The sequence below is a fragment of the Octodon degus genome, unplaced genomic scaffold, assembly GCF_000260255.1.
Source record: "Octodon degus isolate 3935 unplaced genomic scaffold, OctDeg1.0 scaffold00017, whole genome shotgun sequence".
Taxonomy (NCBI): Eukaryota; Metazoa; Chordata; class Mammalia; order Rodentia; family Octodontidae; genus Octodon; species Octodon degus.
In genome coordinates, this window is record NW_004524593.1 from 5,459,268 (window position 1) to 5,476,348 (window position 17,081).

At 40.7% G+C, this 17,081-nt stretch overlaps 1 protein-coding gene across 5 annotated transcripts in view; it reads right to left on the reverse strand.

Moving 5' to 3' along the window:
- The window catches only part of Dnm3 (dynamin 3), a 626,878-nt gene that overhangs the window by 518,938 nt on the left and 90,859 nt on the right, over positions 1–17,081 (reverse strand). For all 5 annotated transcript variants that reach the window (XM_023710359.1, XM_023710362.1, XM_004626802.2 and 2 more), the window contains exon 2: positions 13,566–13,639. In XM_023710359.1, coding sequence (XP_023566127.1) covers positions 13,566–13,639 — 74 coding nt within the window. The remainder of the gene's footprint in view (positions 1–13,565; positions 13,640–17,081) is intronic.

Consider the following 17,081-nt stretch of genomic DNA (forward strand, 5'->3'; position numbering starts at 1 on the left):
TTCCTGGAACTCGGCAGAAATTCCTACTGGGCGGGAGGGGTGGGGTAGGTACGGCGGAGTGGTGGGGGGCAGCCCGAGGGGGTGGGAGTGGGTCTGGCCCACGCTGCGCCTGGGCTGGGACTGGGCCCGTTGGCGTAGGGTAGCAGGAAGCTCTCCACACACTCACGGGACCTGGGCTAGGACTGGGTCACAAGCATGTTTTCTATCAAAGACCTCTGAGAGGTTATTTATTTATTACATTGTATCTGTAATAAAAATTACATTGTATTTTTTTTTTAAATGCAAAGCATTCCCCTACAAGAATATCTTTGACCCCTTCTAAGCCAGTAAGCCTCAAACCATTTGGGAAAGGCAATATTCCCACTGTCAAACTCCCTTGCCACATATTTTCCAATTTACTTTTCCCAGAATTAAAATCACACGCTTCACAACTGCATGACTTTCTTTGGGGTCACTGGAAACTCCTAGACTTAGGCGAAATCAAGGAGGCGGAGCTGGCTGTGAATGGGAGGAGAAATGCAGCGTCAGAGATTCTAGCAATGGCTTTCGGTTCTGCAGTTCTGCGCTTGTGCCTAGAAGGCAATTTGGTTACCTAACAACAAAACGTAGTGTTTTCAGACTGTCAGTTTCCCACAGTCTATGAATATGCTCGGGTTCCTGAAGCACGGGGGCAAGGTGCTGGCACTGAGCTCAATATCAGACAGCAGAAAAGTCACCAGAGATTAGGGCCTGATGTTTTGGGATTGGTCCCGATCCATACCCCTTGACATAAATGCACCTGCTTCCAAATCCTGGTGTCTTTTCAGTGCTTCTGCTTGCTGTGCATGCCCAGACCCAATGAACCAAATAATATCTTCAGCATCTTTTAAAATGCTCCCCAGGGTAGCTCATGTGCATTGGCGTTTTGTTGTTGTTGTTGTTGTTGTTTGTTTTAACGTATTTAGTCAGGGTCTACAGGGTCCAGGGTCTGTAGGGTCTCACTACACAGATCGGACTCCTAGTGGTCCTCCTGTTTTCAGCCTCCCAAGCACTGGAATTATAGGCGTGTGCCACCACGCCCAGTCTCAATCGCCCTGTCAGCCTGTCCCAGGGTCGGGGCCGGCATGGCACGCCCATTGTCAAACCCAGCCACTGCGCTCTGCCTAAGCAGGCACTTTAGTCTGCTGAACTATCTGGCCGGCCCTTTATGTGCGTTGACTTTAAGGGTACTTGCATTCAAAGGACCTTAATGCATGATTCCTCCATTCTGAGGCAGAACAAGGTCAAAACTGTTGGTAAGAAAGGATGTTTTCAAAGGTACATTTGTTTCTTTTTTATCTTCTTTTTTTTAGAGGGTGGGTATTTAGGACAGGGAGTACAGGGTCTCACTGTGTAGATCAGACTCATAGCGATCCTCCTGTTTACAGCCTCCCAAGTGCTGGGATTACAGGTGTGTGCCACCACATCCAGTCTCAATCGCCCTCTCAGCGTGCCCCAGGGGTGGAGCCAGAACAGCAGGCCTGGGGAGCAAAATGCCAGCTCCTGTGTCTACCTAAGCAGGTGCTTTAATCCGTTGGGCAATTTGGCCAGCCCTTCAAAGGCACATTTGTTTCCACCATGGGGTTAATTTGTTATAGTGAAAAAAGAAAAACACTTACCCATATCACATTCTAAGTACCAGTTAAATTCAGATATTTAAATGTAAAACTAAATGAGAGATGCAGTTTTTAAATTTTTTAGTGCTTTTATTCAGAGCAATATTTCAACATTTGTACTATGTAGATCTAGTTTTTGCAGGTAGAAAAGTAGTCCTCATCAATGACTGTGAATCAAGATTTAAAATCTAACTACTGCACATACATCTTTCCAATAGCTCATGTGAGAAGTGGAGATTTTTCTCTAGACTTCATTGTTCTCTAAAAGGTCTCCACACAGCCCTTCTTGCAACCAGAGATTCAACATCTTCACATGCTTTTCAGACCAGTTATCTGTACATCAGACTGTCAATTACCAGGTGCCTCCAAAACCTGTTTGATGGTTTCTGTTACCAGGTATCTTTCTTTATCAAGTTATTGCTTACCCAGGGGTGGTGGCACATACCTATAATCCCAATAGTCTGGGAGGCTGAGGCAGGAAGATTCCAAGTTTGAGTCCAGTCTGGGCAGCCTAGTGACTTAGTGAAATTTTGTCTCAAAATAAAAAATTAAAAATGGCTGGAGATGTTGCTCAGTGTGAAAACCCAAAGGATGAGCCTGGGTATGGGGAAAAATTGATTATAGCAACTCTAACCAGGCACTCAAAATATTGAACTGAGCAGTAATCATTCTCTAACATATTAAAAATCACAAAGAGTTTTTTCAAATATTGTTCAGGAGGTACAAATGAAGGTGGTTAATCAAATTTTGATAGGTTAACAATATAATAAATATAGTATAAAAAGAGCAGCAAGAAAACTTTTACAAAACAAAGAATACTTTCATTTGAACTGGTTGATTTTGGAATTTCTTACACCAACTATCTCATTTTCTTTTTTTTTTTTTTCTCAATCTTTTATTTATTTGGTACAGAGTCTCACTACGTATCTTGGACTCATAGTGATCCTGCTGTCTCAGCCTCCCCAGCACTGGGATTATAAGGCATGTGCCACCATGCCCAGTTTCCATGGCCTGCATGGCTTGCCCAGAGCTCCGGGATCTGCACAGCATGTGGTACAGGAGGTCAAACCTGAGTCCTTGCGCTAGCCAGTCAGGCATTTAGACCACCAATCTATCTCCCCTGTCCAACTATCTTGTTTTCTTGCACTACCTTAACGTCACTGAAATAATGCTGAGCAAATGATATAACAGCATTAGAAAAATATTTTAGCATAGAGAAGTTCTCAGGAAGACAAAAGCATTCACCTTTAACCACAACCTATAGGATTCACTCTGGTAAGTCCGTCACAGCAATCTTTAATACAGAATGACATAGATTCTGAGGTCCTAAATGTGAAAAGTACCTCTCCTTCAGCTGTTGCCCCATCAAATCCCAAATGAATCATTTGGTGAAGCATACATACTCTAGTATGATCAACATGCTCACTAGTTCATCAGAAAGCTCATGCTCCGATATATTCTTTCTTGGCTGACATGTGACTTCACTAGTGAACAGCAAGGTTCAGTGTTGAGAAGGAGGAGACCAACGGCATGCTAGGAGGTGCGTAATGACTGACTGCCCAGTGGAGGAAAAGCCCTGGTGCGTGCCCTGGCCAGTTTCCAGTGTGAGGACTCTTATGTGACCAGCTCCTGACTTTCCCTGCCATGGTGATGTCACTGAATATGCAGGTGAGAAGCGAGGCACAGAGCTGGAGATGGGGAGCTGGCATGAGCCAGAGTCAGCAGGAGGCAGGGCAGCTGCCTGCTGTCTGCGAGAATCTCTCCTGGCTTCCTTGCTGTGGGCACCACAGTCCCTCCCCACCACCCCAGCAGTGCTTTGTCCAGCTCCTGTCCTCCCAAGCCCCGTCTCCAGAATGATCCTCTAAAACAAAGCTCCCATGATCTTATCCCTTAAAATATTTTACCTGTTATCAATAAGAAAATAGTGCTTTTTCCTACCTTTCTCACAGTACTATAGGATTTCTTAGGATATATTTTTTTGTGCTTGATACTATCTAAATTACTTTTCTCTCATTATTTTGTTGAAACAAAATACTCAACACCCAAAATTAAGGGAGGAAAGGTTTCATGTAGCTCACAATTTGTACAGGTTTCAGTCCATAATCAGCTGGCTCCAAGGCAGAGTGACAATGGTAAGGAGCAACCATTCATGGTGTGGAAGACAACAAAAGCCAAAAGGGGAGGAGCAAGCCTCTTTTCCTTTCATGTTGTATGCAGACTACCCACCTTAGGGTAGATGTAGCACTCATACCTCAATCCCAGCATGAGGCAATGAACCAATCGCAACTCTAGATTCATCTACTCTCAGAAAGCCCACCCCCTATGACCACATGAGGCTTTGGGGGGACATCTAGATACACACCTTAACATTCTGCCCCTGCTCCCCAAAGATTCATGCAAATCTCTTTATGAAAACAGCATTTAGTCCACCTCTAAGAGTTTCCAAGGTCCTAACAGTTTCAGCACTGCTGAAAACTCCAAGTTCCAAGTGTCCTCCAAGATCTAAGGCAAACTCTTAGCTGTGAACCCTGGCACAAATGAAAAAAAGTGAAAACCCTTCTAATATTCAGTGGTACAAGATAGACATTTTCACAGCAAAAGTTACAAACAAGGAGATACAAAAGAATGGGACCAAAGCAAGTCCACAATCCAGCAGGGCAAATATTAAGTCCTGTGGTTCCATATGCAGTACTCTATGCAACCTGTGGCAAGTTGTGAACTCTAAAGGGCTCGGTGACTCTGCCCCTATGGCACTCCTGGTAGATGTGGCCCCCAGGGGCTTCTTTTTTGGACCTGCTCTGCTCCTTCCTTGCAGGTTTCCTCAGACAATCCCTGTTCCTTGTTTCTCCAGACTTCTGGAGTCTGCACTGTACCTTTTACTTTATTGTCACAGCTTCACATATTACCCTCTCAGGGTCAAACTGCCTGGCCTCCCAGGCCTTCTGAAATCTAAGTGGAAGCCTTCTTAGCCCCACAATTCTTGCATTCTGTATACACCTCAAATCAGCACCACATGGAAGGTGCCAAGGTCTGATACCAAGTAGAGCAGTAGCCAGGCTTCCCTCTTGGATATAGAGAGCAAGTGCCTGAATTGCTGAGTACTCTGAATCCAATTCTAAGGAACAAGCTCTTTAGGCTGTTACCATTCCAAAACATGGTGCAGCCACCACCATTTTGGAACACAGTGAAGCCACTACCATTCTAGGATATGGTGCAATGTCTATCACAACTCAGAAACTCTGGCTTTCTTCTCAAAACAAAGTCTTTGACTTTGGCAATTTTGAGGCTGCAAAGGGTGATTTGCTGCCTCTTGTGATGCCTTCAGACTACCTTTTTTATTCTCCTGTTTCTTCTCAGCAGTCAAGATCTCCTCTGCTCTATCTTTATAGCCCACAGCTTTACTGCCCCTTCCTTTCAGGCCAAACTCACAATATTTTAAATGATTCTTCTAGGTTCTTTGCTCTTGATTCTCAACAAATATCTAGCTAAAAGTCCCCAATAGTAGCCAAGCCACAGCCTCAACATTTGGCTGACTTAAAATTTCTTCTGCCACTTTAGTCTGCTGCACTTACCTTGGTCTCAGACTAAGTCTCTGGACATGAGCAAAATGCAGACAAACTTTCTGCCAACACACATCATCTGGAGTCCAACAACCAGAGCAGTCCTTCTTCCCAGTAGAAACCTCCCAAATCTGTTCTTTCCCAGAAGGATTTCTCTCAGTCTTCTGAATTCTTACTGGAATCTCCCATACAGAACAGCCTAAGATGTTTCAGCTCTACTCTTCCAGAAGACATCACTGAACTTCTCCAAACTCTTCCCACAAGCATTCCCAAAGGTTCTTGAATCACATGGTCAGGTATAGTCATAGCAATGACCCCTTTTCTGATACCAAATTCATTTTTATTTATTTTTCTCTCATTGCTGAGACAAAATAACCAATATCAAAAATTAAGGGAGGAAATGTTTATTTGACTCACAGCTTGTGCAGGTTTCAGTACATAATCAGCTGGCACCAAGGCAAAGCAGTATGGTAAGGGGTGACTGTTCATAGTCACAGAAGATAGCAAAAGCAACAAGAGCCAAACGGGGAGGAGCAAGCCATGTTTCTTTTCTTATATGGGTATGCAAGCTACTCACTCTAGGGCAGATGTAGGACTCATACCGCAAATCACAGCACTAGACAATAAACCAATCACCAACTCAGAAATTCTAGATTCATCTGCTTCGTGAAAAGCCCACCCCATGACCACATGAGGCTTTGGGGGGACATCCAGACACAAACCATGAAAGCATTAATATCCACCTTTTTTTCTCCTCACTTGGGTCCCTTTTTCCGTTTGCCCTTCGGTCCCTTTTGCCCTTCAGCCTCTTTTCCCCTTCACTCTTGTTCCTGTTTCTGCTACCATCATGCAATCTTTAATAAATGTAGGTACTTACTACATAAAAAGCATTAATATCTGAAAACAAATTACATAGGACAAAACTCAGGGTTTCTAACTAGTTGCTTGGTTGAACAACTAATACCAGGGTAAGCAGAGACAGTTAAATGTCACAAATAGAAACTACACTAGAAATTTAATTGAAATTTAAATTAGCAAAAAAATCCATGTTTATTATGTAAATATTTGTATTTCTTTACATAAAATATGCAGAATGTCTTGCAAGTATGAAAACAATAAGAGTTTCCTATTTTTAAAATGCCATTACTATACTGACAATTGTGTGGCTTTGGATAAATTGTTCAACCTTGCTGTGTCTCTTTTTCTAAAATGGGAATTACAATGTCTGTCACATAAAGTTCTTTTAAGGATTAGATAAAAATATCATTAAATATACAGTGCTGACAATGTTGATGAATGCTGAAAAAAAATAATAGCCACTCATCATTATAGTTATGTACACAGAACCTGTCCTGGGCCTATGAATCTCTTCAAAAGAGTTTCTATAGTTTGGATGGAAGACTCATGGCATTACTGAATAGCCAAATGGTTTGGGACATTCCATTTCCCTGGACCAGGCACTGGCATAGCCTCCAGGCTAAGCTGGAAAATGCTCTTCCTGCCTTTGGCCACTATCTCTGAGTGCAGGTGTCAGCATAACCCTCTGTAAAGAGCCAGGCCGGCAGCCCTGTTTACTGGGAGCACTAGGATATAGCACTGGGCTTTTAAGAACTGCAAATACTAACAGGAGAAAGTCCAAAGAAACAGAGATTCTTTTCTGCTGACTAGTGTAACTTTGATCTGATAATGTAACAGTGATGAACAGATATACAGGAAGGGACAAAAGAGTAAGTAACCTAAATATACTGGCAGAGTTACTTCATGCAGTAAAGTGTACGTTATGGTAATCAATGATATCTTAGGACCATAAGGATAAATAAAAAATGAACATATCAAAGAAATTTTAAGTTACTTCTCTATAAGAGCCAAAATGACACTCAATGAAAAACATGTAACTATTTACCATGCTTTAAGATATTTTAAAAATTAGGAACTAAACAATTCCCTACCAAGACAAACAAACAGTAATATGTGCATAGTTGAACCCAAGAGGCATTTCATCACAACCAAGAGCAAAGCCTGGTTCTAAATAATGTAGTAGTAGTAGTAGTTATAGTAGTAGTAATGATAGTAATGTTTCCTGCCAGTGTAACCAGGCACTGAGGAGAGGATGAGACATGTAACTATGGGAATGGGAAAAGAAAAATGATCACTAGCACACTTTGTGTCCTATTTCCTAGAACAATTAAAGGCATCACATAAGGAATCTTTCAACTCTCTTATCATTATACAGACTTACCTATAACTGCTCCCACCTTTTCCTCTTTCTGTTTGGTTGAAATAGAAGTGTCCCTCCTTCCTCCTCATATGTAAGGAATTATTCTAACCCACCCTCTGATAGCTCAGCCACTCTAGCCTAGGCTTTCACTCTCTTGCATCATGTGACCGCTACTCTACAGTTCTAATCTTCATACAGTGCTCCTTTCTAAGGTCTCTTTTCCCTCAGCATTCAGTGCACCCTCAGGTATGCTGGCCTCTCTGTTAAACCTCAAACACATAAGTGGTTCCCACCTTACCATCTCCTAACTTCCTCTTTCCCACACAACTCCCAGCAAGGCTTGAATACCCTCTTTCTTGATCACCTAACATTCTGTGTATTTATTTTGCTTGCATACTGTTTTCCTTCAGCTGGAATATAAGTCCCAGGAAGACAGTAATGTTTGCCTGGCACATAGGAGTCCCTTAATCAATATTTGTTGAATGAGCCAATTATGAAGAGTAAAGTGACTGATGGAACCAGCCCCAATTAAGACCTAAAGGCTCAAGTAAAATTATGAGCATAGATGTACATCCTAGCTTGCTTCTTCCCAGAGTTCATAAGCCCTCCATCAATATAAGCCCATAGCAACAAAGGATTTCTCTATGAATAGTCTACTTTGAATGGGAAAAAATAAATGAGCCTGGTTCTCAACTGAAATCATAGAGTGCTACGCATGCAGAGCCCTGTTTAGGGGTCTGTGAAGCATGGTAAAAATGAGAAGCTTTCCCTAAGGGAGCAATTTTTACTCTAATCTACATGAAAAGACAGATGGAATGTGTGGTGTGGTCCTCACTGCACAATGGGAATAAGAAAAGAATGGCCAGGGCCATAGAAAAGGCAGGATTAGGGAGCTGGTACAAAAAGGGTCAGAGGTATGTGCTCTGCCATCTTGAAGGAGCTCAACCTAAAAGTATTTTTTCTTAATCAGTACTGACCAAAAAGAACCCCAAAGTCAAAGGAGTTTATCAATATTCTGGTCAATAAGTCTCTTTTCTTGACGATCCCAGCATTTGCATAAGTTTTACTGAATACATTTTTTTTTAATTTATTTATTTTGTGTTTTAGGGAAGGGCCTACAGGATGTTCAGGGTCTCTCTACTAGGCTGTTTGCAGTAGTGATCCGTAGTGATCTGATTGTTTACAGCCTCCCAAGAGCTGGGACCACCACCTCCAGTCTCAATTGCTGTCTCAGTGCGCCCTGGGGGTAGGGCCCGCACGGCAGGCCAGGGGATCAAACCTTTGGGCCCTGCGCTTGCTTCCAGGCACTTTAATCAGCTGAGCTATTTGGCCAGCTCTCTAAATATATTTCAAAATGCAGATGAAATGAGTATCGCTAAAATTTCAAGGGACCAAAAAATATTTTCGTTTGCTAAATATAGACCAAAATTATTAATTAAAAAATTAAAATAAAAAAGCATGCATTTTCACAAAATGAATAATTCAGAGTTTTAAAAAAACACAATGGGGAAAACCCTGTTTTAAAAATTAGGGATAATAAAAATAAATACAAATAAATTAACAAGAAATGTATGGACCCTACACAATGACCAGCAAATATATTGCCAAAAAATACAAAAGTAAATGATGGTACCATATCATCCTTTGATTAGACAAATAATTAATACTTTAAAGATACTAATTATTTTCTTACAAATCTATTGATTTAAAATAATTCTAGAGGAATCAGCTTAGTTTTTACAAAATTATTCTAGACATGTCTAAAAAAGAACTCCTAAAAAACTATGAAGTGGGGAGAAGAGCATAGCCCTGACAGGTTTATATGAAAGCAAACTATGAATCCATAAAACTAATGAATATAGAATGTTCTCTCAATTAAACAAATTAAATAAACTTTCTTTAATTTCTTTCAATGACACTTTGTAGTTTTCAGAGAACAAGTTTTAGGAACACCTTTTATCAAATTTATTCCTAAATTTATATTCTTTGATGCTAAACAAAATTTAGGAATACATAAAGGTCATTATAAAAGAATGTGCTATAAGGAAGACTGGGGAAAACCATTTTAGTAGTATACGTGAAAATAGATTTAAGATAAAGTGAAAAAGCCAATGTCAAAACTGGTGAAGTATGCCTGTAATCCCAGCACTATAGATTGCTACAGCAAGAGGATCCTGAGTTCAAACCTTGCTGTGGCAACTCCATGACTTAGTGAGAAACTGTCTCAAAATTTAAAAATATAAAAATAAAAAGAGCTGGGGAGATAGTTCAGTGTAAAGAACACGGGTTTAATACCCAATATTACAAGAACTAAATTAAAATAACTAAACAAAACCAGACTCAGTGGTAGTTGACATTCAAGCTAAGTAGCTGATGCAAGAAGACCACAAGATCAGGGTAATCCTGAGTAATTAAGCAAAGTAATTAATTAATTAATTAATTATAAGAGCTGGAATGTTACTCGGAGTACTAGCCTAGCATGTAGGAGACAGACCCTGGGTTCAATCACCAGTGCCACAAAAAAAATTTAATGAAACACATGTAAAGGAATACAACTGTGCTGAACATTAACCTTTCTTTTGAATATAAATGTGTTTTACAAGTATAATGAGTAAAACTTTATATATTAAGATGTTTCTCCAGATCAAGCCCAGGCCTAGTGAGTGTGTGGGAAAGCTTTGGTCTACCATGGGCCAGGCAGACCTACCGGTCCCACAGGCACAGGGTGGGTGAGACCCTCTTCCACCCCCTTGGGACCCCCACCACCACTCCGCAGCACCCCTCACACCCAACCCACCTAGTAGGAATTTCTGCTGCATTCCGGCAACCCCCAGATCCAGTCCTAGTCCAGGCCCAGTGAGTGTGTGGGAGAGCTTCCAACTACCCTGCACCAGAGAGACCTACAGGACCCAGCCCAGGGGCAGTGTGGATAAGGCCCTCTTCAACCCCTTGTACCCATGCCTAACACTCCACAGCACCCTCCCACCCCGCCCACTGCATGAGAATTTCTGCCGCATTCGAAGGACCCCCAGATCCAGTTCAAGAACAGACACCAGGAGTGTGTGGGAGAGCTTCTGGCTACCCTGCGCCAGCGGGACCTGCCGGTCCCAGCACAGGCACAGCGTGGGTGAGACCCTCTTCCACCCTCTTAGGGCCCCACCATAACTCCGCAGCAACCCCAACCCTGCCTACCCAGTGAGAATTTCTGCCCTGTTCTGAGGACTCCCAGATCCAGTCCTAGACCAGGCCCAGTGAGTGTGTGGAAGAGCTGCCTCTCCCCACTACTCCACCTTGTCCCCTCCAGACTCATCTCAAGCCTGGCATACAGGTCTGAGGTGAAATCCTGCAGCTGCAATCCCTGCAGAGAGTGTAGGGGACAGAACCACCCAGCTAGTCCAGTGAGCAGAACATCTTGCCAGAGGGGCACAACAGGTTCACCCCGAAGGGCAGCAGAAGGAAGGAGTTGAGCACAGCAGCCAGACCCAAGCCAGGCACACCTGGATAAATCCAAACTTTGTAGATCTGCACCTGAACTTCAGTACATGCTAAGGTTAAAACTGTACCAAAGCTCTACAACAAAGGTCAGAAGACAATGATACACAAAATGACAATGAGAAGGAGCAAAATGCAATCTCAGAACCCAAGCCCACCCATAACAAGTGCAGAGGACACTAACACAGAACAAATTGGGAATCACACAGCTGAAAGCAATGAAACAACAGTTTCTGAAATAAAGAAACAGCTGCAGAAAGGTATAGAGGAACTCAGATTGGAAATGAAAAAAGAAATCCTTGAATTAATAACATCTGAAGTAAAGAACCAAATGCAGAAACATATGGAGGAAACCCAATACCCATCCAGAACAAGTGCAGAGGACACTAGCTCGGCTCAAATGTATGAATTAATAGCATTGATAGTAAATAAGCAAGAGGAGAAAGTCATAGAGGAACTCAGAGTGGAATTCTTTTCTTAAACACCATTTCTATTTATTTATGTATTTTTGGTGGAACCAGGGATTGAACTCATGCCCTTGCTCTTGCAAGGGAAGTGCTTATTCCTCTAAGCCATCTCCCTGGCCCTGGAATTCTTTTCTACTAGCTCAGCTCAAATGTACGAATTGATAGCGTCGATAGTAAATAAGCAACAGCAGAAAGCTATAGAGGAACTCAGAGTGGAATTTTCTGAAATAAGAAAATAATTCTCGGAACTCATAGCATCTGAAGTACAGAATCAACTACAGAAACATAAGGAGGAAACACAATCTGAAAAAAAAAACTACAGTAAAAGAATTAATAACTGCTTCTAAAGAAGACATTGATAAAAAAAAATAGAGATTAGAAAAATGACAGATTCCTTGAATGAGCAATACAGGAAAGAAATAGATTGCATGAAGCAGAGTCAAAGAGATATAGAGGAATTTAAAATCTCAATCATAAGCTTGCGAAACCGTTTACATGAAAGTGAAGACAGAGTTTCGGATTTTGAAGATGCTGGTGCAGCTAGTGAAAAGGTAAGAAAGGATCTCTTAAAAACATCGAGGATGCAGGAAAAAAATAATCCATCACCTGCAAGATGATGCAAAAATGAACAATGTGAGACTAATAGGCATCAATGAGAAAGAAGGAGTCAATACAAAGGACATTAAAAAATATGGGCAGAAGTAATAGCAGAAAACTTCCCAAATAGGAGGAAACAATCTGATATTCAGGGAACTGAAGCATACAGAATGCCAAGTAACCTCAACCAAATATATAATAATAAAATAAATTGGATTTATCAAACTTCAAAACTCATGTTTCACAACCCAAATTCCCATCAACCAAGGAATGGATAAAAAAGATGTGGTTTTTTGATACAATGGAGTACTATTTAGCCATAAAGAAAAATAAACTGGAGACTTTTATAGGTGAGTGGATACAACTCGAGACCATATTCATAAGGGAAATAAACCTGACAGAAATGTGCAAACATGGTACTATCTCCCTCGTGTGAGAAGCTGAAAAAGTAAGATCCAAAGCATATGATGGATATTGTACAATAAGAAGAAACAGTTCAAAAGGAAAGAGAAACTGTGATGGGGGAAAGGAAAAGCAAGAAAAATATACATGTATTTATATATGCATGTGTATATTATACATATGTAGATATACTATGTACATATACATATATATGTGTATAGGATAGTTAAGATAGTTATAGTATTAGTTTCTTTTAGTTAAATGAAAGGAAAGGTTTGTGCTGATATTGTTTGCACAATTAAATGCCCCTATCTTATACTCTGAGTAACAAATTTACAGATAGTATGTAATGTGTTAACCATTGTACCCGCCTATTATTTTGTTCTAAAATTTTCAAGTTTTTTCCTCTTTAAAATTAAAAAAAAAATGTCATGTTTCAAAGAACACATTGAGTAGAAAGCCAATCCACAGAATAGGAGTAATTTTTATAAACCATGTATCTGATAAGGGACTTGTATTAGCATATATGAAGAATTCTTAAAACTCAATAATAAAAATACAATTTCTAAATGATCAAAGAAGATGAACAGGTATTTCTCCAGTTGAGACCCATGAATGATTAAGAACACATGAATAGGTACCCAACATCAGGGACAAGAGAGACACAGGAACATCCATCATGAGACCTGCTACTCTACACCTGCAGATGATGGCAGGGCTGTGGGGACTGGAAATGTCATAACTACAGGTGGGACAGGTGGGAATGTAAATTGGTGCAATACTTTGGAAAATTGTCAGTTCTTTAAGCAATTAAACTTACAGTGACCATATAACTGAGCCACTCTTAGGTATGGTTATTGAATTTTGTAACTCAGATATGCAAAACGAAGTATATATTGTATGTAAAATTATATAGATGGACTACAATGAGCAAGTATTATTTCATTATTATATTATTTTCCAGCCATAAAAAGTAACTTTTAAATAAAAACTATAGGCAAATGAGAATTTCTCCCTAACATAAAGAAAGAATTAAAAGAGAAACCAGAAAAGAAGCATTGTGGAGAGAGATACAGGCAGCTGCCTAAACAAAGTGGTCACAAGAGCGCTTCTATGGGCACAAGCCAGCACCCAGGAATGAAATGACAGGTGTCAGCAGAGTGCTCGTCCATGCAGTCAGCAACTCATCCATTACCTGCTTTAGAAGTAACAAGCTGCAGCACAAGAGGTCGTCTTGTCACGATGCCTGATCCTCGAGGAAGAAAGTCCCTAAAAAGATAAGAAATAATAAATTAAGTCATTCAGGAATTCTGATCATCTATAATCATAAGTACTTGAGGTCTACCATGATTCTTTTAATTCCCCATCTTTCAATGTATCATCTAAAGAAGATGAGATCTGGGCTGGGGAGATAGCTTAGCAGCCTAAGCACCTATCTGGCAGGTGCAAGGTCCCGAGTTTGATCCAGGGTACCCATGCCATGCCAGCGGTACCACAACTCTGAGTGTACCATGCTGGCTCCAAAACAGGGCGTGATAGTGCATGCCTGTAATCCGAGCACTGACGAGACTGAGACAGGAGGATTGCTATCAGTATGAACTGTGGAGCGAGATCCTATACCAAAAGAATAAAAATGTTTTAAAAATAAAGAAATGAAAACTAAAGAAGGCTACATCCATCTGTAAGAGGGGCATCCACAAAGTTTTAAAAAGAAGGGAGAGGGCCATATTTTGAGTATTGACCTATTATTATCATGACTTCATGAGTTCATGGAATACATTGACCCACACCTGTTTTATTTTGCTGGAGTTAATCAAAAATTGCATTAAGATTTTTTTATTTATCATTTTCATTTTCAGAGAATGAACACTAATAGAAATGTCTGATGTTGAAATCAAACCTGAGGCTTGATTTTAACATGTCAGTACCCTCTTTGACTTCAAGGTCAATATTAGCATTATCAAATACTGACCATTACTAAGACAGTACTTTGCTTTGAACTACCGTGAAGCTTTTCTCCAAAAGGAAATAAAAAATCTGAGATCAACTGGTAACAAATATTGTATCTACAGAAACTGAAGTGAGAAAAAATATTGCAACTTGAGTTTAGTTTCTTCCCATTCCTGATAAATGGTAGTCTCAGGCATGTTAATATACTCTACACCAATAAAACTGCAGAGAAGAAAGCATGGCATAACATTTCACTGGCAAGGCCAAAGGAGTCATTACTAATTCTACACTGTTGAAGAATTATAAACAGACCAGTAACACAATATTTACGCACACTTCGAATGCCTCACAAGTTTGGAAAGAATCATCCTACAACTTTATTCAAAATAAACTTTTGGCTCAAAAGAGTTTCTCAAAAGTAGTTCCAGGGCCACCAGGGAGTATTACAACCCAGGCACCCAGGACCTATCCTGGACCTACAAATCTGATAACAATAGTGTACACTGTACTATGAGTGCTGTATGTAGAACAAAATGTCAACACCTGTGAGATTTCAATGAATGAAATGAGCAAAGGCCGGTGGGAATGCCCCAAATCTCACGCTGTCGGTTACACTGGTAGAGTGCTACAGAAGCAGAAGTAAGCAAACTTTCACCCCCTCCTGTTTTATTTTGCAAATGCCAAGGTACATTCTGAGAAATGACATAGTACCGTACAATCCCTAAACTACTGACTTGCTTCTTAATTCTGAGGGCTCAAGGTCAAATAGAATGTTACTATATGCAAGTGAAATAGAACAGTGAAGCACAGATTTGTGTTTGTTCTAAAATATGCCACTTGAAATACAAAGTATTATCTATTTGGAAATCTGAGAAACAAAGGAATGCTAGCGAGATGCTTTGAGAATGGCCCCATGCTGGGTAGTCAGTGTGTGCACCAAAGTTTGAATGATGATGGGAAGACAATGACATTAACACAGAAAAGCCTTAAAGACATGAACTAACCTGGAGGGTTTCCTTTTTTATCTGTTGCTTTGTTTTGTTTTGTTTTGTTTTGTTTTGTTTTGTTTTGTTTTGTACCAGGAATCAAACTCAGGACCTTGCACTTGCCAGGAATGCACTTATGCCACTATCTCCCAGCTTTTTTGTATTTTTTTTTTCTTTTTTATGTATTTAGTACAGGGTCTCACTACACAGACAGGACTCTCGTAGAGATTCTCCTATTTTCAGCCTCCCAAGTGCTGGGATTACAGGCACACACCACCACACCCAGTCTCCATCATCACCATCTCAGTGCGCACCAGGGATTGAACCCAGCCACGGCACTTTGCTTAAGCAGGTACTTTAGTCCACTGAGCTATTTGGCTGGCCCGCTTTTTTGTCTTTTTGAGGCAGGGTCTCACTATGCAGTTCAGACTGCCCTTGAGCTCACTTTGTACCCCAGGCTGGTCTCAAACTCAGCAATCCTTCTGCCTCAGAGTGTTGCTACCTTAGAGTTAAAAAAAAAAAAAAAAAAAAAAAAAGGAGCAACCAACACTCCCCTTATAGTGGTGTTCTTATAGCCACATATTCTTTCAATGTTTTCCAGGAATTCTATTAGAATAGTTGCTAATTGAGATGGTTGCAATGATCATTTTAAAATTTAATTAAAATGAACAAAGCATCGATTCTGTGCCTAAAGCCAAAAAGGGAAAAGTTGATTTGAAAATCAAGATGAATAAAAACAAAAGAAAGCCCCAGAATAAAGAGCTGGAGAGAATTTGAGTTGTCATGGGAGAAATTTCAGGATGTTTCCATATTGAAGAGAAGTAAAAGGTTTTATATGCCTGAATAATGTCATTAGTACATCAATATAATATATATGTTTTTAAACAAAAAAGAGGAAGGAAGGGAAGGGAAGGGAAGGGAGGGGAGGGGAGGAGGGGAAGGGAAAGAAGGAAAGGGAAAGGGAAGGAGAGGGGGGGAGGAGAGGTGGAGGGGAGGGCAGGGAAGGGAGGAAAGATAGAGGTGTAGAGGAGGGGAAGGGGGAGGGGGAGGGGAGGGAAGGGAGCTTAGTTACTTTACATCCTCACTCTGGGACCTGTTTGGACTCATCCTGTGGCTACACACTTAGGATATAGATTTAGTAGCAATTTCTGTGAATAGTATGAAAGCAAATGTATTTAATATTTTAAACAGCAAAAAATTGTCATAAGTTTGAATGAAAAACTAAGCCCAAGGGGCTTAGGATGTGGTTCAGTAGGACAGCCCTTGTCAAGCATCTGCAAGGCCCTGGGTTTGACTCTAGCATTAGAAGAAAAAAAAAAAAAAAAGTAAATGAAAAACCCACAGATGCATCAGATGCTTTTCTCTGCTTCTTTAACTTAAGAAGAACTTTGCCTTACGAGTAATAAGCAGATCCAGGTGTGCAAGCGCATTCTCACATCTGCAGATTCCTCTGTGGCTCTCACCCTCCACCACCAATGCATACATTTTCAGCCAGCACTAAAAAGATCAGTTAACCAAATCTTCCTGTTTGCTCATCTTTTCTGCTTCATAGGAGTCTCCACCATGCAGCAAAGCACTACAGAGTTCCTCTCTAATGAAAAGTGAGCAGCTAATCTGGCATCCTGGAAATCCATTTCATTCTGGTGACCCAGAAGAGAAGAAAAATAGGGGCTGAGGAGATGGCTCAGTAGAATAAGTGCTTCCCTGGCAAGCGCAAGGGCCTGAGTTCAATCCCTGATTCTGCCAAAAAGAAAAAAGAAAAAAGAAAAAGAAGA